Below are 27,818 nucleotides of genomic sequence, written 5' to 3' on the forward strand. Positions count from 1 at the left end.
GGTCAGTGGGGCCGGCTTCAGACGGTAGGCGTTCCCATGGGAACGCCTCCGTCTGGCAGCCACGCCCCCGGCACGCCCACCAAAGGGGGCGTGCTGTCAATCAACATCGACAGCACACCCCCTTTGGTGCGAGACACGGAGCGACGGCTACCCCGTCGCTAGCCGGGTCTCGCGCATGCCTAACCCTAACGCCCCCTTCCCCGCTGCCTAAACCGAAGTCCCCCGGGGGGGTGCCTAATCCTAAGTCCCCCCGGGGGTGCCTAACCCTAACCCTCCCCCTGGGGTGCCCAACCCTAACCCTCCCTCCCCCTAGCCTAACCCTAACCCTCCCGGGGGGTTGCCTAACCCTAAGTCCCCCCCAGGTCTCCTGGCATAGGGGAAATGTCAGGCGTCTACATCTAGACGCCCGGCATTTCACCCTCGCCGGGATATGACAGTCGGGAAGCCGGCTGCTGGTATTATCCAGCAGCCGGTTTCCCGATTGTATACCGTATAATGGGCACTTTTGACAGAGAGCCAGTGGGAGAGCAGCCTGAGACCTGTCGGGCTGGATTGGTAAGGGAGATGCCCCATTTCCCGGCGCACGCATAATTGCGAAGGCCCCCACATGGCTACTTTTGGTTGCCACCCGGTTGGAAGAAAATTCTGGGGAGAACACTGATATAGATTACAATAGGCGGGATAGGTAATACCTGGAGATGAGATACACATTGGGGGACTACAAATAAAGAACAAGTATACCAGGTAAGGCAGGGCACGCTACATAGGTTGCACTGAATGGGAAAAGAAATACATGGAGAAGTGATCCATACGGAAATACAAAAAGCAGCATACAAAATACAGAATTCAAAAGTGACATACAAAATAGAATAAACCAAAGAATCATCAATTCCACATGTTTTTCATCCTACTCATGGAAGAGGAAGCAATTCATAGAAATGTGACATGTAGTGTGGGAAGAACAAAGCATAACAGATACATGGAAGCAGTGCAGGGGGGGTGGTGGGAGCTGGGCAGTCCAAGTTGCAGTAGGGCAGGCTGAACTAACTATTGTCATGTTAGTCAACACAAAGATCTTGGGGCAAGGTGGTAGAGTGACAGACCAAGCTAGGCCAAAGCCACACTTTAATTTTGAGCTGGCCATGATGCAGAGGTCCAGGGGTGTGAAGGTCATGGTGATATGGAGCCTGGGTGTAGTAAACCTTGTTGTGGTCTATGCAGTCCCAGAATATTGTTAATGTAACCTTAGTGTAACCTTAGATGTAATAGAGGTTAGGAAGGGAGGATAGTAGGGTCAGTGGCAAGAGGAGGATAGGATCCTGGGCATTTCACAGTGGATATAAGAGTAAGGAAGGTAGAGAAATGATAATGGAAATAAATAGTATAGAGTCAAAGGTGAGGTATGAATAGCAATGGAAAGACAATGCATGATTATAGAATAATGATAATAGAATAAATGAGGCAATATTTGTTAATAATAATAATAATAATAATAATAATACTATTATTATTATTATTATTATTATTATTATTATTAATAGCAATAGCAAATGTATTGATATAGCGCTTTTCTGCACTTTTTCGTACATTACAGAACCCATGAACATAATACAGGGGTTTAGATTTTGCAGAAAATACAGAAACCATGGACATAATATTAAGGTGAGGGAGCCATTTTGGGTCATCAGTTCCAAGGATTATTCATTCTATCCACAAGGTACCATGTGAGGCTGCCATCTTGGGCACATTACATAGTTTACATAATGCAGGGGCCACAGAATACTAAATCGAGATATACGACCTTTACAAAATCATATTACCCATAAGAATAGCAGGTGGGGCAGTCATCTTGGTTACAGTGAGCAAGATGAGCAATGTGCAAGATAAGCAATATGTGGAAATTAGACATAAAAGGGTAAATACCAAAAGTTGAGTCAATAAATAACATCTGTGAATTTGTAGAGTGGTCCATAGATCAGTCCAAATCTAGTTGAAGCTCCACTTAGAAGTCTTCACGCTTTAGATGACATGCTTAACATGCAGGCTTGAAGAAGCATAGCAAAGCCTTTGCAGACCTTTAAAGTTATTGCCTTTAATAGAAGACACTGAATCAGCTGGTGCAGGGGGAGAGAGCATTTGATCAGTTAGTAAAACAGATTAATTAACAGAGGGTATGTTCCAGGAAGATGAGATCACAGTTCAAAATGGACTTTCTTGACACCTTGAAAAGTATTTTAATTACATAAATAAAGACACCCTCAATCCATATTTACCTACTTTTGAAAAAGTTTTTCAGGGAGATTGTGAAAGCAACACCTATGAGCGCGGCTGTAAAGTGGGCGTGTCCTGCTACATATGAGAGGCATGCCATAAAATCGACTTACAAACAAATGTAAATGAGCCCCATAGCAGTTAGTAAGATCTACTTGTCGATAAAAACACGCCGATAGTTTTCAGAAAATGCATGTAGCCATAGAGATCATTGTACATTATAACCAATGCAGAGAAATGATACATATGATACCATTTAATGTACATATATTTATTTACATAACCACTACGTAATGGGGGTAAGGTGCAATCAGGGAGAATGCTAGCTCTTCATGGAGTCAGGGAGATTGCTACTATTTCAGGGAGTCTCCCTGACAATTAGGGAGATTTGGCAAGTATATCTCAATCCCTCTTTTACCAATGTATTATTCACCTAAACCCATGAATGGGGACCCTCTTCTTTATTGATGATTTTAATTAAGGAAAAATGTTGCATAGTGTGAGAAAGCTGCTGAAATTGGGGTTTAACCACAGTGGAATGTATTTGTAAATTGTATCAATAAATGTACACTAGAACCCCAATGATCTGGGATCACGTTAACATTTTTTTATGACAAATTTATGCAGAAATCCAAAGTGTTCACTTACATTTTCTTTCCACTTTACAGTATAGTAGAGAGTGTACATATATTTTTGAGGAATGTAGTTGCCATCCCGGCGGTCGGGATGTCGGCGCTCAGAATACCGGCGCCAGAATCCCGACAGCAGTCGGTAAGTATTAGGGTTGGGGGAGGGTTAGGTCAAAGGGTAATGGCTGGCTCAGGGAGGAGTGTGGGTTTAGGCTGCGGGGGGGGGGGGGAGGAATTAGGGTTAGGCTGTGGGGTAGAGGATTAGGGTTATGCTACAGGGGGAAGGTTAGGGAGAGGCTGCAGGAAAGGTGGGTTAGAGTTAGGACACTTACCTAATTGGGTCGGGATTCTGACTGTCAGGATGCCACTGGTGTTCTGACCGCTGGCATCCCAACCGCTGGGATTCCGTACCTCACCCATTTGTGATTATCCAGGCACTCTCTACTTTCATTTACCACAGATAATTGAGGTTCTACTGTAATTCATTGCAGCTAAATCCCACGTTGATTTTTACAGCTGCTAACATATCAAAGTGACTTTCTCACACTCTGACCAATCATGTATCTTAAACTCTACTTGAGATACGTGCGAGAATATATAAGTAACTGCGTCTTTTTTGTAGGGATGAGCGGGTTCGGATTTCTGAAATCCGAACCCCCCCGAGCCCCCCCGATCCGAGTCGTATCCAAGTCAGGCTCGACTTTTCCCGCCTGACTCGGTTCTGAAATCGAGGCAAAATGTCATCATCCCGCCTTCCGGATCTCGTGGGTTTTGGATTCTATAAAAGGTCCCCGCGTCGACGCCATTTCTCACTCCGGCTGTCTACAGTGAAGAGGGAGGGTGGGAGCTAGGGCTGGCTGGGCTGTGTTGTGCTGCTGTTGTCCATAGGGCCTTTGTCCACTCAGTCCATAGGGGCTTACTGGGCTGTGTTGTGCTGCTGTCATAGGGGCTGGCTGGGCTGTGTTGTGCATTCAGTTGTCCATAGGGGCTGTGCCCACTCCAAAGTCTATAGGGGCTGGCTGAACTGTGTTGTGCAGTGTCCCATAAAGGCTGTAGTCCTAGAGGGGTGCTGTAGTGTTGTCCAGGGGGTGATCTGTGCATCAGGGGCGCTCCCCCATAGTGCACTCCAAACATTTTTTTTTTTTTCTGTGTTTGTGAATTGTGTGCGCAGTAGCCGCACGTGCATCAACAAAGTAGCGCCAAGCGTGCGCCTGTGTCATAAATCAAGGGCCGGCTGGCTTGTCGGTTAAAGGGTGCTGTAACCCCCAAAGTGCACTCCAAAAAAAAATAATATTTTTTTTGTATTTGTGAATTGTGTGCGCAGTAGCCGCACGTGCATCAACAAAGTAACGCCAAGCGTGCGCCTGTGTTATAAGTAAAGGGCCGGCTGGCTTGACCGTTAAAGGGTGCTGTAACCCCCAAAGAGCACTCCAAACAAAATAAAAACTTTATTTTCAGTGTTTGTGAATTGTGTGCACTGTGGCTGCACGTGCATCAACAAAGGAGCAGCGCCAAGCATGCGCCTGTATCCCATAAGTAAAGGGCCACTGGCTTGTCTGTTAAAGGGTGCTGTAACCCCCAAAGTGCACTCCAAACAAAATAAAAAATTATTTTCTGTGTTTGTGAATTGTGTGCACTGTGGCCGCACGTGCATCAACAAAGTAGCGCCAAGCGTGCGCCTGTGTCATAAGTAAAGGGCCGGCTGGCTCGTCTGTTAAAGGGTGGTGTAACCCTAAAAGTGCACTCCAAACAAAATAAAAAATAATTTTCTGTGTTTGTGAATTGTGTGCACTGTGACTGCACGTGCATCAACAAAGGAGCAGCGCCAAGCGTACGCCTGTGTCCCATAAATAAAGGGCCGGCTGGCTCATCTCTTAAAGGGTGGTGTAAGCCCCCAAAGTGCACTCCAACAAAAAAAAACATTTTCTTCTGTGTTTGTGAATTGTGTGCACTATACGTGCATCCTCAAAGCAGCAGCGCCAAGCGTGCATCTGTCTGTTAAAGGGTGGTGTAACCCCCAAAGTGCACTCCACAAAAAATAAAAAATTATTTTTTTTCTGTCTTTGTGAATTGTGTGGGCTGTAGCCGCACCTGCATCCTCAAAGCAGCAGCGCCAAGCATGCGTCTGTCTGTTAAAGGGTGGTGTAACCCCCAAAGTGCGCTCCAACAAAAATAAAATAATCTTCTTTTTTTCTGTTTGTGTGTGAAATGTATGCGCAGTAGCCGCACCTGCATCCTCAAAGCAGCAGCGACAAGCGTGCGTCTGTCAAAGGGTGGTGTAACCCCCAAAATGCGCTCCAACAAAAATAAAATAATATTTTTTTCTGTGTTTGTGTGTGAAATGTATGCGCAGTAGCCGCACCTGCATCCTCAAAGCAGCAGCGCCAAGCGTGCGTCTGTCTGTTAAAGGGTGGTGTAACCCCCAAAGTGCGCTCCACAAAGAATAAAAAATTCTTCTTTTATTTTCTGTCTTTGTGAATTGTGTGGGCTGTAGCCGCACCTGCATCCTCAAAGCAGCAGCGACAAGCGTGCGTCTTGTCTGTTAAAGGGTGGTGTAACCCCCAAAGTGCACTCCAACAAAAATAAAACATTTTCTTCTGTGTTTGTGAATTGTGTGCACTGTACGTGCATCAACAAAGGAGCAGCGCCAAGCGTGCGCCTGTGTCCCATAAGTCTGTTAAAGGGTGGTGTAACCCCCAAAGTGCACTCCACAAAAAATAAACAATTCTTTTTTTTCTGTTTGTGTGCGAAATGTATGCGCAGTAGCCGCACGTGCATCAACACAGCAGCAGCGCCAAGCGTGCGTCTGTGTCATAAGTCAAGGGCTGGTTTGGACACCTGGTCCGGACTGAAGGACGTGCCAACAATTTCTGACATGTCTACTGTCACTGCATATGATACTGTCACCACTGACAGAATGGTGGAGGATTACATTGGTGACAGCATCCAAGTAGGGATGTCAGACAGTCCATACCTGTACTGGCAGGAAAAAGAGGCAATTTGGAGGCCCCTGTACAAACTGGCTCTATTTTACCTGAGTTGCCCCCCTCCAGTGTGTACTCCGAAAGAGAGTTTAGTGCAGTCGGGAGCCTTGTCAGCGAAAGGCGTAGGAGGCTGCTTCCACAAAATGTGGAGAAGATGATGTTCATAAAAATGAATTATCAACTCTTCCAGGGAGACCAGCCTCCAGAACGTACAGAGGGACCTGTGGTGGTGGATTCCAGTGGGGACGAATTAATACTCTGTGAGGATGAGGATGTACACAACATTGAAGAGGGTGAAGAATCGCTGGATGAGGAGGATGAGGACGACATCTTGCCTCCGTAGAACCAGTTTGTGCAGGGACAGATTAATTGCCAGCTTGTTTTGTGGGGGCCCAAACGAACCAATCATTTCAGCCACAGTCGTGTGGCAGACCCTGGCGCTGAAATGATTGGTTTGTTAAAGTGTGCATGTCCTGTTTATACAACATAAGGGTGTTTGGGAGGGAGGACCCAAGGACACCCCTACTTTTTTGTGACTATATTTTACATCTGCATTTTGAATTCAAATGCGTTCAAACTCGGCATCAGCCCCATTGTGCTGCAAGTCAATTTTAGCTATTCATTGGATATCACGACTGGGCACCTCTGGCATCTCACCTTTTGAGGTTTATCTGCTAATTTTCAATTAAAAAAAATTCTGAACTAAACACTGACATAATAATATAACGCAATCTAATTTTTCACCCAAAAATTTGCTGCAAACCACCTTTTCCTAGTATTTAATTTTGAGAGAAGTGTCACAAGGAGATAGATTACATTATACAATATATTACATTAAAGCTGTTTTCTTGGCATGAATTCAGAAAGTTCTGAAGTTCTGCATGGGAATTAGTTTTTTTTTTTTTAAATATATTACATAATGCCTTTTAAATGTCTTAGAAAAATATTACCCATCTGTCTCCATTTTGCCTGGAGAGCACCTTTAATATAGAACACACAATTTAATAAACAACTATCCTCAAACTAGTGACAGATACACTTTAATACATTTTGTTGTGCAAGCAAATTCTTAAAATTGGGATTTAACTGCATATCTAATTTAATTGACTGTTATGGGTAAATGAGGTTGATTACAGAAGTCCTAATATGTCAAGGATTGAAACTCTTGTCCCTGCTGACTGTGGAGATTGTCATTGTAATACCGAATTTCAACCAGAATTTACTTTATTATGGATTTCTGCTGTTCCAGCTATGCAGCAGTTGACCAAACCTGCTGCATTCCTCACCAGATAATAAGCTTCACCTGGTGCTTGACTTTAAAAGTTTAGCCAGATCATTGTTGAGCTTATGCTACAGGACTTCAGTTGTTCTGGTGATTCAGGCCCTCATTCAGAGGCGGTCGGAGGATGCAAGCGGTCGCTCAGAAACTGGGCGGCCGCTTGCATCCTGACCGGCCGCCTCTGTTTCGGTCGTTAGGCTGTGGGTTAACACCCACAGCTCTAACGACTGCTAGGGTGATGGTCGCGATGGTTATTGACCATCGCGACCATCGTGGCTTACGACGAGACCCTAGGGCAGGGTCTCATTTGTCGTAAGCCCGGAGAGCTTCTGGCTCTGTCAGAGCCGGAAGCTCTCCACTGACATCACTAGTGATGTCAGTGGGGCCTCCCCCAAACGGCAGGCGTTCCCATGGGAACGCCTCCGTTTGGGCTGCCACCCCCCCGGGCCGCCTTCCAAACGGGGCGAGCTGTCAATCAACATCGACAGCTCGCCCCCTTTGGAAAGAGACCCGCTACGACCGGCGCTGTCGGTCGTAGCGGGTCTCACGCATGCGCACAAAGGAGCCGGCTCCCTCGTGCGCATGCGCAATAGACAAACATCGAAGCGGCCGTGCGGTCGTAGACCGTACGGCCGCCTCTGAATAAAGCCCTCAGTCCTGTTCATGATAACTTGTGTTCCTGCAACTTTGCAATCAAAAATGTCATACTGAGATCCAGGCATGTTGCTGCCAGTGTGCAATTCTGAGTTCTTAGCATGCTGCTATCAGTGTGAAATCCTGAGTTCTGAAACTGCTGACTGTGAGTATTCTCGAGTTCCTGACACTCTGCAATCCAAGTGCAATTATGACAGTCTGTTACCTATGCCTGTGCATTACCCTGCGTTCCTGATACCAGTTTGCAATCCTGACATATTTTTCTGGGCCAAGGACTCTAAAATCAATGTAAATTCTTGTGTGTCTTCAAAGATTTATGTACATTCACAAGATATGCGTCTCTGCTTATGACATTTCCTTACAATCCAAACACATAGAAAAAAATTAGATGACTGTACAAACATTGCTTCATTTGGTGGTGCACACATAGACACACCTGTGCAGCAGTCTTGTTAATGCTGTGAATGACTACAAATTGGTTTAGTAGTTTGAACATATTAATGCACTACATTTTTTTAGAATTTTAAATGTGGTTATTATATGTATATGTTTATTTCATAAGATTTTGTTTATCATTCTTTAAATGTTTTACCCTACATTTATATTTTAGGTAGTTATTTTTATTTTTTAATAACACAGGTCTGCGATGAAAAAGCTTTTTTAATTAATTTATGTGATACTTATAGATTTTTGGCTTCTGAACATGAAAATGACTCCCGATTTTGCATATCACATCACGTTTTTCTGCAAAAGGTGTATTTATGAATAAGTTATTTTTTCCATATTCTTTAAAGTAATAAATATATTCTGCCTACATTTATTCTAAAACATTGTCTTAAATTAATTCAGTCGGTAGTATAGAACATTGCAATTCAGTTCTCGTCATAAAACTTCCCCCCGCCCAGTGCCAGATTAAGGTCCACATGGTCCTGGAGTTGAAATTTACAAGGGGCCTAAACCCCATACTGTCTAAAGGAACATTGCACATACACAACAACTACAAGGTGAGGTGGCGAAGGTGGAACCAAATACAACAGATGCAACACAGTTTTGCCCTGTGCCGGCTTATTTTAACCCCTGCCTACCAACACATACACACACAGTACACACTACACACACAGTACATATACAGTACACACCACTCATACAGTTCAAATGATTTAAAAATTTTTAGGCAATGTCAAGGATTCAAACTACAAAGAAATTGTCAGGGAAATGCTTAATAGTTACAGAAGTTTAAAGGTACATTTTTTGAATTCGCATATTTAGCATTTCCCGAATAATCTCGGAGACTACAGTGAAGAACAGGGTGAATGGTTCCACCAAGACGTTAAAGATGTAGAAAGAAGATATAGGGGTTGTTGGGACATCAGCATGATGGCTGACTGACCACTGCTGGATGGTACACAGAGACGACACAGAAAAAGCTTATAAGCAAAAAGCAACAAAACGAAGTTTGAAGAAAAAAAACCCCAAGATATTAACAATTTTTTTCAATAATTATGGTTTTGTTTCTATTATTGTTTGATTTTAGTGTTATTTTATTATGGAATTAAGAAAAAAATCACAGTGATATCATCTACACTTCTTCGTATTTCACAATAAATATGTCAAACTTCTAACCCCTTATAGGTAAATGTGATGTGGTAATTTTTTTTAATATACTATTTCTTGATGTACACAGGACTATAATTAAGAATATAAAAGTATTATTAAAAAGCTTTCAATACCTTAATTTTCGCAGACCTGTGTGATGGCAGACTAATATGTGTTAAGTTTTATTTTATTTTTTAGTGCCTGTGGATATATTAAAGATAATGTATGTGCATGTGTCTTAGAATAAATTTGTCTTGTATGATCACACATTTTATATATATATACACACACAAAGTACATACAGTGTATATATATTTATATATGTATATACAATCCATTTTTTTTTTACATAGAGAGATAGCCAAGTTAATCTTGTATCATTTATAATACTTCAGTAGATTGTGTATCCTTGTGTTGGAGCGCATTAGTCAAAGACCAGAACACAATGTATCAATGAGTAGTTACATTGTCTAGCAAAAATCATTAAATACATTTATTTTGATTGCAGTTGTTTTCCTTTCATTTAAACATAGAAAAAGCCATTAATTTGTCACTTGTGGCTCCCTTTGTATTTTTGAATAATTGTTTGTGTGTACAGATTGATCTGTCTGGCGATGGGCCACACTCTCTATTAAATGAGTGGTTCTGGGCGGTGACCATGCAATCGCATAGAACTCTTCTGTGTCACGGTGGTGTCATGATTTTATAAGCCAACTTCCTTGTGCGATCGTAGCGAGCGGATGGAAATGGGATATCTGCTTCAGCTGGATCTTTGCACCCAGCATGGGGCTGGTGTATGCTGGGTGCAAAGATCTTAACCCCATACCATGATGACGCCTGATGCAATAACAGTGCGCAGGTTAGGCTTCTACATAGTGTCACACTGATATATAGGGGCACGAGGTAAATACCTTGAGCCCAATTTAGAAATACCGCGGGTATGCGTGCTGCCGATACCCGCGGTATTCAGTTCCAAAAATACTGGTCGCGGGGTTTTCAGTTCTGAAAACCCTGTGGCGCGTATTTATAACTGAAAAAAAAAAAAACACTCACCTTACCGGGGATCTCCAGTAGTCTCCGCGGCTCACTGCTGCCTCCCCTCTCTCTTCTTACTGGAGAGGGGGCTGCTAGGAGTTCCAAGGGCTGGTGGGAGGAGCAAGGGCTGCTGGGAGATGTAGTTCTCCCAGCGCCCATTCCGGGGGGGCCACACTAGCACTGCAGGGGCACAGTGACAGTGGGACACACGCACACACTCTCATATACACACACACATACTTACATACACCACATGCACTGACATACTCACCACTGCTGCAGAAGAGCCGCTTCCCGACGCAGGATGAAGAAGACAGCGCTGCAGGAGATAAATAATTAAGGACTAATTGAGCTAATTGGATACTTCCAATTGCTTAATTAGACCTCAGGGGGGCGCTGCGGGGGTGTCTGAGCAAGAGTTGGTGATTTTACCTAAAAGCAACAATTTTAGGAAAAATCATGCTTGCTCAGGAGGTGCGTGGAAAAAACCTCCCGGTGCGTATTTAATTAAAAACCACGCACCTAATAGAATAGCAAAAAACCCGCACCTGCAGGAAAAACCTCGCAGGTGCGGATTTTTTGCTATTCTCGCAGCCTATTGAATATGCCCCATAGTACACAAAGGCGGATTCTTACATTAGCATAAACTAGTAAGCAGACTGACGTAGCTGTACGGAAAGTCCGCTGCAGAAGCGCCCGACTCAGAATCAGCCCCTATATGTGAGAATTTTATTTTAAAAAAATTAGAAAACAACCTCCTAAATGTAAACTGTTAAAATAAATAAGTGGGTTTATTCTACTCTGATTTTAGATAGGTTTGGATTAGCAGCATTAGATGGACAAAAATGGGTTAATCAGGTGGTGTATTTGGTATCCAGGAAGAAAAATAGTCACTAAGGTTTACTGTACCTCATACGAGCGCAATTGCTTCACCAGCAACAACAAGTACATGATGGGTTCCATTTGTCAGCACCGTCAGGGCCATATTAAGGGGGGGTCATCAGGGATGGTCACCCCGGGGCCCCCACACACAGAGGGACCCCCACATAGGGACGTTGTGACTTTGCTGAGAACAGGCAGGCCGCGGCTGGTCTGCTGCATGCAGCGCAGAGTGGCTCCTGAGTCCCCTCATCAGTGTCACATGACACATGTCCGTGACATTGAGGAGGGGACTCAGGAGCAGCTCTGGCGAGTTATCAGCGGCGGGAATGGCTCCATGTGGCTTGGGGGGGCGGGCACCATGTGGAGCTTTCTAGGGTGAGAGGGAGTAGGCTTTATGTGGCTTGGGGGGATTGGCTTCTTATCTGGATATGGGGGGGAAGGCTTCGTGTTGCTTGGAAGGGGTCCCCACAACTTGGTTGCCCCAGGGTCCCACACAAGCCTTAATCCGGCCCTGAGCATCGTCATTATACTCCTGTATAGAATAAATAATATTTACATACTGCAGATGGGTACGTTACGTTTAGTAAATGTTATGCACATTTGGAACAGCATGTTTAATTTGATGTATTTAATGTTTCTCTGTCTCAAATTAGTCATACAATCTAAATAGGGAGAAGACAAGTAGGTGTGTGAGATGGGGACAAGTTTACTTTTCATTAGCGTACAGATCGCACAAGGAGATGTATTAAACCTTCTAAAGAGTGGACGTGGTGCAGTTGCCCATAGCAACCAACTAACTAGCATTTATCAAGTTATTTCTTTAAAATGATATGTAGAAGTTGATTGGTTGGAACAGGCATATTCTTCACCTGTCCTCTTCTCCAATCTTTTGAAGCTTTGGTACATCTCTCCCCGAGTGTTACCTATTTTCCCAGAAATGTATGGGAGTCTCACAAATTTTGGGGAGCTCGCCAGGGCTGAAGTGGGCAGTGAATCACGCTATAGTGCCCATGCCCCCCCCATGCTCAATTCTGCATTGACCAGCGAGTGGCAGAGTTACTATGATGTAATCCACCATGCCAGGCCCTCTGCACTTCCCAATTTAGCAAAGTATCGGCAAATATGGTACAAATTATGGGAATGTTGCAGAGTTCAATGCAAGTTGCCCTGACTTGGGGCCTGATTCAGAGCCTCCCGCTAATGCGTGATCACTCGCTCTGAGCGATTTTCGCCCATCAGCGCATGCATAAAATTCGCAGTGCGTGTGTGCAAGCCATTCGTTGCGATATGATTTTGGTTGCTCGTAAGCCACTATCAGGTCGCTGCTTAGAGTGACAGATAGTCAGATAGTGCCGTTTGTGGGTGGTAACAGAGGAAGGTGCTTGTGATTGGGGGAATGGATGTGCGAACGCAGGTGTGTCAGTCCGCCAAAATGCCATTTAAAGGGCGTGCATAATTAGCCAAGTAGCGTCATTGAACACGTCACCTGCATGTATTTCAGCACACACTGATCGCAGTGCTTGCGGCGGGGAAAGGCAACCACAAGGGCTGCGAGCAGCTCCGATGGCTCACGTTGGTCCCGATTAATCATAAATTTCCTGGAGATGACGTGTGTTGCCAGTGGCAAGGGGACGTCTTCAGACACTTGCGAGTGCACTTTGCCGTAGCTTGCTAACACACAGTGGGAGCCCTTACGCGACGCAGTGTGAGCGCTTAATTTAAATATCCGGCCCCTTTTTGCCATTGAGCGATAGCATCTAGCGAGCGGGTCTGAATGAGCTCCTTAATCCCACAAGTACTGAGAAAAATGCAGATATTCGCCCATTTGCCAAGTTCTGTGCATCTCTGTGACTGCAGCTTCCCTACCATGTGCTAGGTTACATAGATGTCATCATTATCAGCATGCACTTGCATCAGTCCTATCCTTGGTGCAAGTGATCCATCTAATAACAGTTAGATCTCTACATGGCCGGCAATTCCGACAGCACATCCTCACTAAACTTTCACCTGTGTACTAACGCCCCTCTGTCTCCCAGTTATGGCCATACAGCCACCAGCGGAGAAACTACTGAGTTGTGTACATCTCTGTACCACCCACAGGTGCGTGTGTTCGGCTCTGGTACATTCACTGTAAAATTGCAGGATCTATCCACTAAACAGACCTGCGTGCAGCTCTGCCCCCATATCTTCTTTGTCTGCAAAGAATTATAAAATTAATAAATTAGTAACAGGATATATCTAAAGATATAAAAAACATATTATTACTTATTGATATTACATTCCAGACTTCACAATTGTGTAGGAGAGAATGACACCTTTTAAGCATATTTGGTGGAATTCCGCAGAAGTATTTCCGGTTTAGAATATGATCACTCGACTAGTCCAGTGTTTCTCAAATCCGGTCCTTGTTGAACCCCAACAGTGCATGTTTTTCAGATCTTCTAACTGGAACACAGGTGTGTTAATTGACTAACACAATAGATGTAAAGGTGATACTAATTATTCCCGAGGATACTTTGAAAACATGCAATGTTAGGGTTCCGTGATGACCTACTTAGATTACTGACACATAAATGTTGCCTTAAATGTTTGTTTTTTCATGGTTGAGCACAGGTGGTTAAATCAAATTGACTGAGGTACTAATTAAGCCATCAGTTATCGTATTAGCAGTGTGTACAGTGTATGTGTACTTTGTGCAGTTATCGCATTATTTATGTGTGTACAGTGTATGTGTACTTTGTGCAGTTATCACATTAGCAGTATGAAACAGATGCAAATTCTGTAAAATATACTGAGGGACAAGGCACAGGGCTATTTGGCTGGGTTTGAGGATACAGTTAGGACACATCTGTAGCCCACAAATGCTGGACAGCTTTATATTTATACTGCAATTTAGATTTGAACACACACCTCTCTCTGAAAATGTATATCTGCCCCCGTTGTAGTGGAACGTGGTTTTGCCAAGGTGTAAAGTTACTCCTTTTATTTTTTTTTTACTTTGCTTCCAACAAAGAATCAGCCCCCTAATGTCATGCGTCTGTATGGGAATAGTCTATATACAACATAAAGAGTGCCTGTATATTGGTTTCAAATGCTGGCAAATATGTTTTGGCAAAGTAAATGAATATTTTTATCCAGGGACTGACGCAGACGCTGTTTATTTTTTTATCTTTACAGTGTCCATGGGAAATCTCGGAGAGAAAGGTGAGTTTTATTATTATTATTATTATTATTGTTATTATTATTATCCCTTTAAGTCACATCTGCCTATATCTGCCTTTTTACTACATATATTACTGATTTTATATTATTCCCCTTCTGGACATTTCAGATTATTGTTATTACTCATTGTTTACATGCTTTATATTAGAGATGAGCGGTTCGGTTTTTGCTTGATCTCAGAACGACGTAAAACGCCATCTTTCGCGGATCTTTCACGGACAACTCGTTCTGAGATCTGAACTTGATGGGAAGATCCAGTGTCGATAAATGTAAATAGAAAAAATGCTTATGATATACCACAAGGTATAACTAGACATACACATATATTGGGTACATACATACAGTAAGACAAGATGGACAACTCCTTATGGATATATAATCAGTTACCAGTAAAGAGCAAATAGCTGCGTGAGCAGAGCAATAAGCTCTAATTTCTAACAATTCAAAGTTGATAGAGTATATAGATTTGTTAAATCAGCACCTGGCGAAATATCAAGTGGAATAATATTCATACCATATCCAAACCAATCATAATGTCATAATGGTATATACAGTCAGTATTCAATATATAGAAGCATCACATGGCATTCCTTGATAACCTCAAGAGGAAATAACAAAATAGTCAGGTGACAACAAGATTGCTGCCAATAACTCAAATAGCTACCACTTGGCCTAGGTCATCTGTGAGAACATAAGAGCTAGTAACATGCGTTGACCCTTGGAATATAAAGAGTGAATGGTACGTTTCTCAGAATAAGTCTCAAATCCCCGGACGTCTTACTTGTGCATAGAACGTGCAGTGAAAGGACCGGTTATCTGAGCTAGTCACCACTCAATGAGAAAAATACAATAGTGTGAGAGTATTTATTGAACATCCAAAGATGGCAATATATTACATTATGTGCAAATTCGTAATAACAAATTTGTGTCAACCAAATAGAGAAGAAATATCAGAAAAGCGAGGGAAAAGAACCGATACTCCCAGTTCTACCACTACTTATTTAGTCCAAAGGCCATTGATGAGAGGTGTGACATGGGGGGACAGTTATACCCTCTGAAAATAAAGAGTGAGTGATACGTTACTCAGATGTTCCTTTCTGCTTTCTGATGTCATGCTCTAGGCATCGGACAACTGATGAGAGAAGTATTGGTCTGAGATTGTACCTAATCAGTCAGAGTGATACAAAGTATTAGACTAAGTAATTATAGCTGCTATTGAGTAAATATTTGAATATAATATGTATATATAGTGAATTTTGTTAACACAATCTTGTTGTCACCTGACTATTTTGTTATTTCCTCTTGAGTCCATGCTGCACAAGTCAGCAATACGCATAATAGCTAGATATGTATATATGTGTGCATTATTGTGCGTACAGGCAATATGGAAATGTGTAATTTATGTAAACAACATTGACTAATGCCCAACTCTAATGAGCCCCTGAGTTTGCTGTTCAGTCCTATTGTCTTCTCTGTTACTTTACTGAAGGTGCAGACATTTTAGTTTTGGTTGCCTATGAGAGTTTATGAGACAACAAGAAATGCAGCATCACAGTACATACCTCAGTGTCTGTGCAGATACTTTGCGAGACGGCGAGCACATATGGGAATTTGCACCTCCTCTAGCTAGCGAGTTATAGCAGCTAGCGATCGAGTCAATCTTTGTCAGTCACTGTATGTTAATTTTCTTCTGATGGTTGCAGCCGCTTGTGTTGTGTTGATGCCCACATGTCATGTTTCCATGCTCTTTCGATCAGCTTGTTACCAGCTTTTATTTATAAATTTATTTATTCTTATTATTCGCTAATGCAAACGCAACTGAATCAATTACAAGCCAATTAGCAGGGTTAATAGCTACAACAATCGATTATTAGCTGATTGCATCGTGTGGCACAAAATAGAAAGATCAAACATAACATCAGTCACATTTGATAGTATCAATTTGTACTCTGGGGCTTGAGAGAGCACATACCCAACCTCACGATCAGCCAGGCCTCTAACCTGCTTGCAGAGTGACGTTTTACTACTTCCGGCTTTCTATGTCGGTCGTAGCAGGTAATTTATGTACGCCCCTAAAACGCCCTGAAAACGGTGAGGAACGCCTGCGTTTTTAGACCACCACCCCCATCAACACCCACAAACGGCCTTTCATGTCAATCAACTCTCGGAAGCCACTTCCTGCTCGTAAGCCGTGCATTTCGACAGCATTTTGGATCGCAAAGCCTCGTACGCACATGCGCACAACTAACCGTATGCATGCGTTGTTTGGAAACATCGGATGCTTACGACCGACTCTGAATGAGGTCCATAGTCCCTGGGCTGGCAATCTCATTAGCTACAGATTGTTCTGTTCACGCCTGAGTCAAAATTGGGCTCATCCTGGTCGAGCATTAGAATTAGGAGGACTGCTGTATTCTGTGTCAGTTTTCCTAACCTAGGATATATCTCTTACATTCTATTTTCTTAAATAGTCCCGATACTAAAATATGCCTAAACCATGCGGAAACAGCTTTTGCATATAAAGTGTATCTGATTTGTGAACACAGAATTCTTTTGAAAGTGCAGGACAGCACCTCCATGGTTGTGTAAAAGCAGGTACTGTAATTGCCACCTAGTAATCCTAGTATGCATAGTTTCCCCGTAATACGTAGTCTCACTTTACGGATTATTAATAAGGCACTTTCTGGCGCTTAGCCTGCTTTATGCGAGAAACGCTGACACTATGCACTTCTCCAGTCGCTGACACTTTAACAAGCTAAGACCATACAATTACAGTACACATACAAATGGGGGCATTTGCACATAAATGGGCATGCTTTATACAGTATGAGCATAACATTTGCAGTGTGAGGTTGCAGTTTTGCAGTTTCATACATTCACATTTCCTTTTCTGTCTTCCAAATGGACGGATGTGTCTAACCATCTCACTATGAACAGCTCTGGTGATTTCCCTGCCTGCAGGCTATTAAGTGAGATTCTGTAATGTCCATGACCAGATGCTGCAGAATTATTACTTACTACAGGATGGTTCTTGTGAATCTGGGTATAACACTTAAAGCATGGGTAACAGCTGTCTTGCAGGTTCTTGTTTTTCAATTGACTGTGAAACATATTTCTGCTATTTTGACACTTCATTTGGTAAGATGCTGAAATGCTGAGATAAATGAGTCATTCTAGGTATTAGATGCAAAATGCTGTATTCTCATGTGGTGCAAAACTGCTGCATACAGAAGTTATCGGGGACCAGGACTTCTGCGCTGTACAAGGATTGGGATTATGGGGGAGAACAGTAAATACATGATAACAGTGGGTAATACGTGTCCTCTCCATAATGTTGATCATTTAATACTGTGTCATATAATGTGATTTACAATTCAGTCATCAGTTTTATTGTGATGATGGCATTTTAACACTTTATTTTTTGAAAAGGCATTTTCAGTCCTGGTGAACTGTTATAGACTTAATTTAGCAATCTACTTTAATAGAAGACATTTAAATTCTTGGACCTGTCTCCCATATCAACTAGAAACAAATCAGAGCCAACAGAAAAGCTGCCAAGGAAAAGCACGATGCATTGTATTCCTTGATGAACATTCAATGGCAAGCTGTCCAAATGCAATAAAATGTACACGCTTACTAGCCTGAAGTACACAGTACGCTGTAGACCTGATGAAGAATAAATGGCACTTGGCTGCATAGAAAAATAAATGAATACAAAGGCAATAATCTCACATTCAAGTTCACTTCTGTATTAGGTTTAGATTCCCTTTGAGTAAAACATAGACTAGCATAAATACCCTTGTAGGCCTGAAATGAATGGTATTTAGATACCCTGTTACAAGTGAAAGGTTGACATTAACATATACGTTCCAGTGCTGGTGCCTTCTGTTGCATCCTAGTGATGACTGTTGCACACAGGAGCTGCCACTTGGGATGTTTACAACAATTTCTTGCACAGCTGCAGTAGCTCTGCTCCAATTGTAGGTCCCAGGGAACCTAGCAATTCAACAATACTTAAGAATAAGCAACACTTTGGGAGAATGCCCACATACAATTCCCATGCTCACTTATACATACAATTCCCATGCTCACTTATACATACAATTCCCATGCTCACTTATACATACAATTCCCATGCTCACTTATACATACAATTCCCATGCTCACTTATACATACAATTCCCATGCTCACTTATACATACAATTCCCATGCTCACTTATACATACAATTCCCATGCTCACTTATTAATTAAAAATCATCAGCTGTTGGGAATCACTTCTTTTATTTAGAGCACAGGAGTCATACGTTCATTTCAACTGCAACCAGAAAGTTAACATAAAAACATGCTGTACTATACAACTACCTAGCTATAGCAGATACACGCGAACTACACATTGCGATCTCATACTGCACGCTCGCCCAGCAAAGACAGCCCAGCAGAGTGAGTGACAGGAGAGGCCGTTTGTGGGTGGTAACATGGGCAGTCCATTAAAAATGGGAGAGTGGAGGTGCGAACGCAGGTGTGCCTAAGTGTTTCAACGTCGTTTTTAAGGCGTGCATAATTAACAGGCAGCGTCATAGTTCACGTCACATGGCTGTTTTTTACACTGACGTCCTCGCAGTGATTGCGGTAGGGTAAGGCAACCGCAAGTGCTGCGTTAGCTTTCGATGGTGCTCGATGTACCAAATGTTTTAAGACACTTCCAGGAGATGACATGCGCTAGTGGGCGGCTCTGCATACTCTGATGGGCGGCTGCATACGGAGAGCGATCGCCCGCACAGCCAAAGTGGGTGTGCTTTTGTCTTGTCGAGTGATCGCATCCCATGACGGCAATTTTAAAAATTAGCAAACGCAGGATGCGAGCGGCAGCAACATGCGAGCATGTCTGAATCAGGCCCATAATGCCTACCGCCATAAAGACACATAAAAATATAGTAAGATAAAGCAGTCTGTTTGGCTACAGTTACAGAAGAGCTTATAAATGGCAGTAAATAATGTCATCTGAAAGCAGCCGACCACTGTAAGTTCAGATGGGCTGAACAGCATGACATTATCTAGCAGAAGCAGCTTGGTAGCTTACACATTAGCAGGGTTTTCAGTGTTATAAATTCCCTCCAAATAAGCCACAGTCTGATGAATCTGCAAAGGTATGTATGTAGTCATAATGGCGACATTCACAATGTTGTCATTAGAATGTCAGCATGGTCTCACTGTCCACATTCAGTATGTCGACATTTGTCGAAATGGACATAATTTCAACATTGCGAATATCGACAGACAGTGTCGACAGTCATGTTAGGGTTAGGGTAGTGCTCGAATCATCTAAAACCGTTATGACATTTGACATGGCGACATAACATCCATGTCGACATTCTGACCATGTCGACATTCTGTACCATCTTCAGCCGATGGACAGCACCAATGACTACCTACACATTTTATCTCATAATTTGCTCCATGTTTGTTGTGTGGTGAGCCTCATGTTTGGCACCAGAATGCACATTACATACCAACACTGATGTAGTAAGATTGGTTATAGCAGTTCTCAGGGTATAGATGGGGCTGCTTCAATTACAATACTATCAAATTTCATTCAATTACATTTTCCATACCAGAACTATTACATTTCTACTTCACGTTTGCCGTCAAACCTGCATTGCTGGACATTACTGGAACGTTTATAGATCAAAACCACAAATTTACTAAGCAGCGTGTTTGACTGTCGTTTTTAAACCGATTGTGATACTCATCGATTTAGTTCATGTTCGAGTTCAGTTGAATTCAGTAGACAAAGGAACAATTTGATGGACTTCACAAACCATAGATATATTGGAAGACGAATGTAATTAATAGTGAAAAAACAAATAAGTGGGAGCGCAATGTGTCAATTAAATAAATAAATAAACCCAGATAGTGAGAATAATAAAAGAGTATAAGGCTCAACTGAATGAAAAAATTCCGCTAAAACTAGTGTAGATAGATGTAATTAACATTTAATAGACATATGACATGTGGACCATATTGGTCAGTAATAAAATAAAAAAGAATGAGTTACTGGAATTCTCGAATTAATGTTCAAAGACATATAAAGCAGATAACACCATATTAAATTCACAATATAATATAAAGACAAAACACACATAGAAACACTTATATATAAAATTGTGGGATGATTCAATCAGTAGATAGACAGCTTCCAGGTAAATGGGAGCAGGATCAACAAACAGAATTGTAGTAGTAAGTCAGGCTCCTTTGAATGTCATATGAGATGAAATAAACATGTATAGAATGTCATAGTAGACTCATGTGGATAAAGACACACGTTGAGTGTGTGATTGATACGGCATAGATGAAAGTTTTGGGAGCAAATATTGAATGTACCTGCGCCGGTATGGCGATGAGCATGTAGCGTGGTCAGAGGGCAGTGTCTGGAATGCCGCTCTGCAAATCTGTGCTGTCCGCTTGAAGTATTAAATCCCGTCTAGTGATAGTCATGCTCTAGCTGCATGCTGACAGTCACAGTGTGGTTATACGATACTTATCTCTGGCTGTGCCGGTCTCTGGTTGTTGCAGATCAGGCTCTGTATTGCCTTAGTGATAGCCGGTCTTGGCTCTCACAACTCCCGTTGTAAAGTGAGCTCACTCAGGGGTATTGGCCCGATGGTGGATGTATGGTACATCTGTTGGTATGTATTAAAAAGGATTCTTGGATATCCACCAGTAAGGTAACTTGTAAACTAACGCGTTTCTCAGCCTAAGTGTGTCTGGCTGTTTCCTCAGAGGTGATAAACCTTACTCCAGAGAATGGGATTTTATAGTGTAGGCAATAAATGTAATTAATGTAATTAAAGACAGGTGTGTCTTTGTATTCGTCTCCGCTTGTTAGAGAACCTGGCAGCATTCTTAAAACAACTTAGCACAAATAAAGAAAAGAAAGGAAATGTTTCTTTTAAAAAATAAATTGTTTCTTTTAAAAAAAAAGTAATAGATTGTTGCAAAATACAAAGTAACAAAACCTTTTGTATACACATATACCATTTTACACATAAAAAATAGTAAATAATAATTAATAAAATCTAAATCACTTATCATTATTTGTAGAATCATATACCAAGTTCATATATGCTTCGTTATTAATTGAACTGATATAGGTAACAAATAATTAATATGTTTAAATCAAACATGATAAAATATAAATATAAGATTATATGAAGAATCCTGTTCATATCAGAAATATTTACATGTCACATATGGATCTCAATAATAATAATATCAGTTTGTATAATATAATATTGTAAATCATAGTATATTAATGTACCTATTTTAGTTTTACACGGAACTTCAGTATAGGTGTCTCATATTACACAGAGATCAGATAAATAATATTAAAGATAATAATAATACATAGTTGGAAAAAATGACATATATAAATGAAAATGAAAAGACGTAATTAACGCAGAAGGGCGCAGGCACACCCACCGTGTTGAGATATATTTAAACTCAGCACCGAGGGGATGCCAGCATCGATCTGCGTCTACATATTCGAAAGTAAAAAATCCCTCCTTCATGTTATATCTTCAGATTTGAACTCGATCCATCCGCAGGGATCTGCGGTCTAGATCGAGAAGAAATTCATCAGATATTATTAAGTTCTACAGTGTCATTGACGGAGTAAGGGTGTTTAGTTTAAATATCCAATATGCTTCTTGTCTGCATAGGGATTTGTATCTATCTCCGCCTCTTGGAGTTGGATTAATTTTTTCAATGGCCATTACTTTAACACTTTTATTATTAAAGTTTTTTGAACAGTTATTTACATGTTGTGAGAGACTATGTAACTTGAAACCTTTTAGAATATTACGTCTATGCTCTAGAAACCTTGTGTGTAAACTCCGGGTAGTTCTACCGATATATTGAATCCCACATTTACACTGTATCATATATATCACATATTGTGATCTACAATTCAGAAAACCGGTAACATCAAAGCTCTCATGTGTATTGAAGGAAGTGAATTTCGTGCAGTTTTCCGTATATTGACATGTGATGCATTTATCGTGACCACACTTAAAAAACCTTTTGGTTTAGATGGTAGCCAATTTGAACAAATTGTAGTGTCCTTGCTGGTAAACAGATTTGGGGCTAGTTTTTGTTTAAGATTCATAGCTTTCCTAAAAATGACTTTTCTGTGGAAGTGAGGAGTTTAAAATTTTATCATGTAACAGAATGTGTGAGTTTTTTTGAATAATATCAGTTATTTTATTCGCAGCTGAATTATATAGTCAATCAGTGCATTACAGTGCCATCCCAAATAATACAAATATCATCAATGTATAAGAAATTACGTGTTTCCTCCTTCAATCCTGTATCCAGTGGACACCCCACCAGGACGCCCCATTATTTCGGGCATTGGCTCTCTTACAACTAATCTATCTTCCTATGTAGACACACATCTACAAAAATATGTTTCCTTCCTTCCATCCTATATAAAAGATACTACTCAATTTCTACAAATTATAGATACTATTATATGGAAAGACACTTACATTCTATTAACATGTGATGTTGAATCACTATACACAAATATACCACATGAGTTTGGATTGCTTGCTATTAATCACTATTTAAGTGTAGATACAGGATTGAAGGAGGAAACACGTAATTTCTTACTATCTTCTATAAGGTTTATTTTAGAACACAATTTCTTTTCATTTGATGCCCAATTTTATTTACAAACACGGGGTACAGCCATGGGGACCAAGTTCGCTCCGAGTTACGCCAATCTATACATGGGCCTCTTCGAAGAGCACCATGTGTGGACTGGACGTTTCGGAGCGAACTTGGTCCTTTATGGAAGATACATTGACGATATTTTTATTGTTTGGGACGGCACTGTTAATGCACTGATTGACTTTGTTACATATTTGAATAAGAATACTTTTGGGTTAAAGTTTACTCACAATTATGATTTCGAAACCATCAATTTTCTAGATATTAATATATGTGTCTCTGCTGGTAAACTCCAATCATCCACTTACATTAAAAAAGTGGATTGTCAAAATTATCTTCATTATAACAGTAGCCATTATAGACCATGGAAAAATAATATACCCAAAGATCAATTTCTTAGGCTGAGGAGAAACTGTTCAAATGATTTAACATTCATTCAACAAAGTAAAGATATGTATCTAGCTTTCATCAATAAAGGTTACCCTAAACATATTTTAGATAAAGCCTTAAATGAGGCACAGAACTCTAAGAGATCTACACTTTTACATAAAACAAATCCCAAATCAACTGGAAGGACCAGAACAAACGATTTACAAGTAACAGACAAAACGTTATCTTTCATTACACTATATAATTCAGCTGCGAATAAAATAACTGATATTATTAAAAAAAACTCACACATTCTGTTACATGATAAATTTTTAAACTCCTCACTTCCACAGAAAAGTAAATTCATTTTTAGGAAAGCTATGAATCTTAAACAAAAACTAGCCCCAAGTCTGTTTACCAGCAAGGACACTACAATTTGTTCAAATTGGCTACCATCTAAACCAAAAGGTTTTTTTAAGTGTGGTCACGATAAATGCATCACATGTCAATATACGGAAAACTGCACGAAATTCACTTCCTTCAATACACATGAGAGCTTTGATGTTACCGGTTTTCTGAATTGTAGATCACAATATGTGATATATATGATACAGTGTAAATGTGGGATTCAATATATCGGTAGAACTACCCGGAGTTTAACACAAAGTTTCTAGAGCATAGACGTAATATTCTAAAAGGTTTCAAGTTACATAGTCTCTCACAACATGTAAATAACTGTTCAAAAAACTTTGATAATAAAAGTGTTAAAGTAAGGGCCTTTGAAAAAATAAATCCAACTCCAAGAGGCGGAGATAGATACAAATCCCTATGCAAACGAGAAGCATATTGGATATTTAAACTAAACACCCTTACTCCGTCTGGCCTCAATGACGCTGTAGAACTTAATAATGTCTGATGAATTTCTTCTCGATCTAGACCCCAGATCCCTGCGGATGGATCGAGTTCAAATCTGAAGATATAACATGAAGGAGGGATTTTTTACTTTCGAATATGTAGACGCAGATCGATGCTGGCATCCCCTCGGTGCTGAGTTTAAATATATCTCAACACGGTGGGTGTGCCCGCGCCCTTCTGCGTTAATTACGTCTTTTCATTTTCATTTATATATGTCATTTTTTCCAACTATGTATTATTATTATCTTTAATATTATTTATCTGATCTCTGTGTAATATGAGACACCTATACTGAAGTTCCGTGTAAAACTAAAATAGGTACATTAATATACTATGATTTACAATATTATATTATACAAACTAATATTATTATTATTGAGATCCATATGTGACATGTAATTATTTCTGATATGAACAGGATTCTTCATATAATCTTATATTTATATTTTATCAATTTTGATTTAAACATATTAATTATTTGTTACCTATATCAGTTCAATTAATAACGAAGCATATATGAACTTGGTATATGATTCTACAAATAATGATAAGTGATTTAGATTTTATTAATTATTATTTACTATTTTTTATGTGTAAAATGGTATATGTGTATACAAAAGGTTTGGTTACTTTGTATTTTGCAACAATCTATTACTTTTTTTTAAAAGAAACAATTTATTTTTTAAAAGAAACATTTCCTTTCTTTTCTTTATTTGTGCTAAGTTGTTTTAAGAATGCTGCCAGGTTCTCTAACAAGCGGAGACGAATACAAAGACACACCTGTCTTTAATAATATTAATTACATTTATTGCCTACACTATACAATCCCGTTCTCTGGAGTAAGGTTTATCACCTCTGAGGAAACAGCCAGACCCACTTGGGCTGAGAAACGCGTTAGGTTACAAGTTACCTTACTGGTGGATATCCAAGAATCCTTTTTAATACATACCAACAGATGTACCATACATCCACCATCGGGCCAATACCCCTGAGTGAGCTCACTTTACAACGGGAGTTGTGAGAGCCAAGACCGGCTATCACAAAGGCAATACAGAGCCTGATCTGCAACAACCAGAGACCGGCACAGCCAGAGATCAGTATCGTATAACCACACTGTGACTGTCAGCATGCAGCTAGAGCCTGACTATCACTAGACGGGATTTAATCCTTCAAGCGGACAGCACAGATTTGCAGAGCGGCATTCCGGACACTGCCCTCTGACCACGCTACATGCTCATCGCCATACCGGCGCAGGTACATTCAATATTTGCTCCAAAAACTTTCATCTATGCCATATCAATCACACACTCAACGTGTGTCTTTATCCACATGAGTCTATTATGACATTCTATACGTGTTTATTTCATCTCATATGACATTCAAAGGAGCCTGACTTACTACTACAATTCTGTTTGTTGATCCTGCTCCCATTTACCTGGAAGCCGTCTATCTACTGATTGAATCATCCCACAATTTTATATATAAGTGTTTCTATGTGTGTTTTGTCTTTATATTATATTGTGAATTTAATATGGTGTTATCTGCTTTATATGTCTTTGAACATTAATTCGAGAGTTCCAGTAACTCATTCTTTTTTATTTTATTACTGACCAATATGGTCCACATGTCATATGTTTATTAAATGTTAATTACATCTATCTACACTAGTTTTAGCGGAATTTTTTCATTCAGTTGAGCCCTATACTCTTTTATTATTCTCACTATCTGGGTTTATTTATTTATTTAATTGACACATTGCGCTCCCACTTATTTGTTTTTTCCTGTGGTAATTTATAGAGGCTAGCCACCTCTCTTGTGGTTGAGCTGCCATAGATTGTCCTATTCTCAGCTCAGTGCTACAGCGCCTCCAATTTGTGTTTTTATTACAGTAATTAATAGTGGTTGATTAAACACGATCAAAATTGGAATTCATGTCCTATGTTTTTATGATTGGTGTCATCACAAATAATTCCCCAAACCGACAAAACATGTTCATTGTGGGGGATTTGGTTGTAGGCAATTTGCACTGGAGTTGGAGAGCAGTAAGATATCGACAGTTGTATGATTTTGAAAGTTGTTTATTGTGCCGAATCGGTGTGTTAAGTTGTGTTTCACCTGCGATTTACCATCGATTTGGACTTTAGTAAATCTCCGATTTACAAATTCACGGGAATATCGCAGAAAAACACCAAATCTGCCAAAAACGAATCTTAGTAGATATCTCCCCAGGTATCTATGTATTGTCACACAGAAATTCACATATTTGTTTGTTTATTTGTTGTGATGATTTCCTCTTAGATGCATGTGGTAAAAGTTAATTTTACATTTGTACTAAAGTAACTTTTTTGTATTTCTTCAGTTCTCTGCCTGATAGCTTATCACTTCTTTGTCATTCTGTTTGTGTGGTCCTACTGGAAGACCATCTTCACATTGCCAATGAACCCAGCTAAAGAGGTAAGTTAGGTCATGAGGGACATTGAAGCATTTTATATATGAACATGGGTGTTGTACATGTTAATCTGCCATTGTCATTGTTGCTGGATGTGTTTGTTTTTATTTCATTTTGCATTTTTTTTCTAAGAAAATAAAGTACTTTATCATTTTGTCAGTTTTTGCAATGTCGTTTTACTGTAGCCATGTCTGTGTATTGCACAGATCCGCTTTGTCTTCTCTGATGAAGAAATGACACTGAGGCTGCTGTTTGTATAAGCACTTCCCCTGTCTGCACGTCCTATATAAGCTCTCCTTTCCCTAGGCAATGCATGTACTGTATATCTGTTTCCTTTCATGTAGCAAGAAAAGATTGCTTCTCTCGTAAACAGCAAACTGTCTACAGCTTCTTGTAACTCTGTTTTTTAGGCATCACGGCATGATAGGCAGCAATCTCTAAACATTTCCTCTTTTAAAACGTATAAAAATGTATTCAAAACCACTCGGCTTAAACGTAAAGAAAAAGTATTTGTATATTTGTACAATACTGTTCTATTTAACACAAATGGCAGGGTAATCATTTATCAAGTATTACATAGATGGATTTTAAGTATATATGTTTATAAATATTGATTCCCAAGGCAACTGCGACTGTTCTTACTACCTACTGGGAAGGATATGTGATTAAATCATTATTCATAAATGATATATATACAATAATACACCGACTGCTGTTAAATGAGAAGACATTGAGGTGTTTCCTAACCACATAAAAGAACAAGGCCAAGTGGTTTTCTGCAGATCACAGGGCTCCAAATTG

General features: G+C 40.4%; 1 protein-coding gene across 1 annotated transcript in view; it reads left to right on the plus strand.

Annotated features, from left to right (window-relative positions):
• ZDHHC2 (zDHHC palmitoyltransferase 2) overlaps positions 1 to 27,818 on the plus strand; it is a 95,680-nt gene that overhangs the window by 11,943 nt on the left and 55,919 nt on the right. The window contains exons 2-3 of the mRNA XM_088478745.1: positions 14,508 to 14,534; positions 26,928 to 27,022. Of these exons, the coding sequence (XP_088334871.1) occupies positions 14,508 to 14,534; positions 26,928 to 27,022 (122 nt within the window). The remainder of the gene's footprint in view (positions 1 to 14,507; positions 14,535 to 26,927; positions 27,023 to 27,818) is intronic.

This window comes from Taudactylus pleione, unplaced genomic scaffold, assembly GCF_031769625.1.
Source record: "Taudactylus pleione unplaced genomic scaffold, aTauple2 ptg000218l, whole genome shotgun sequence".
Classification (NCBI taxonomy): Eukaryota; Metazoa; Chordata; class Amphibia; order Anura; family Myobatrachidae; genus Taudactylus; species Taudactylus pleione.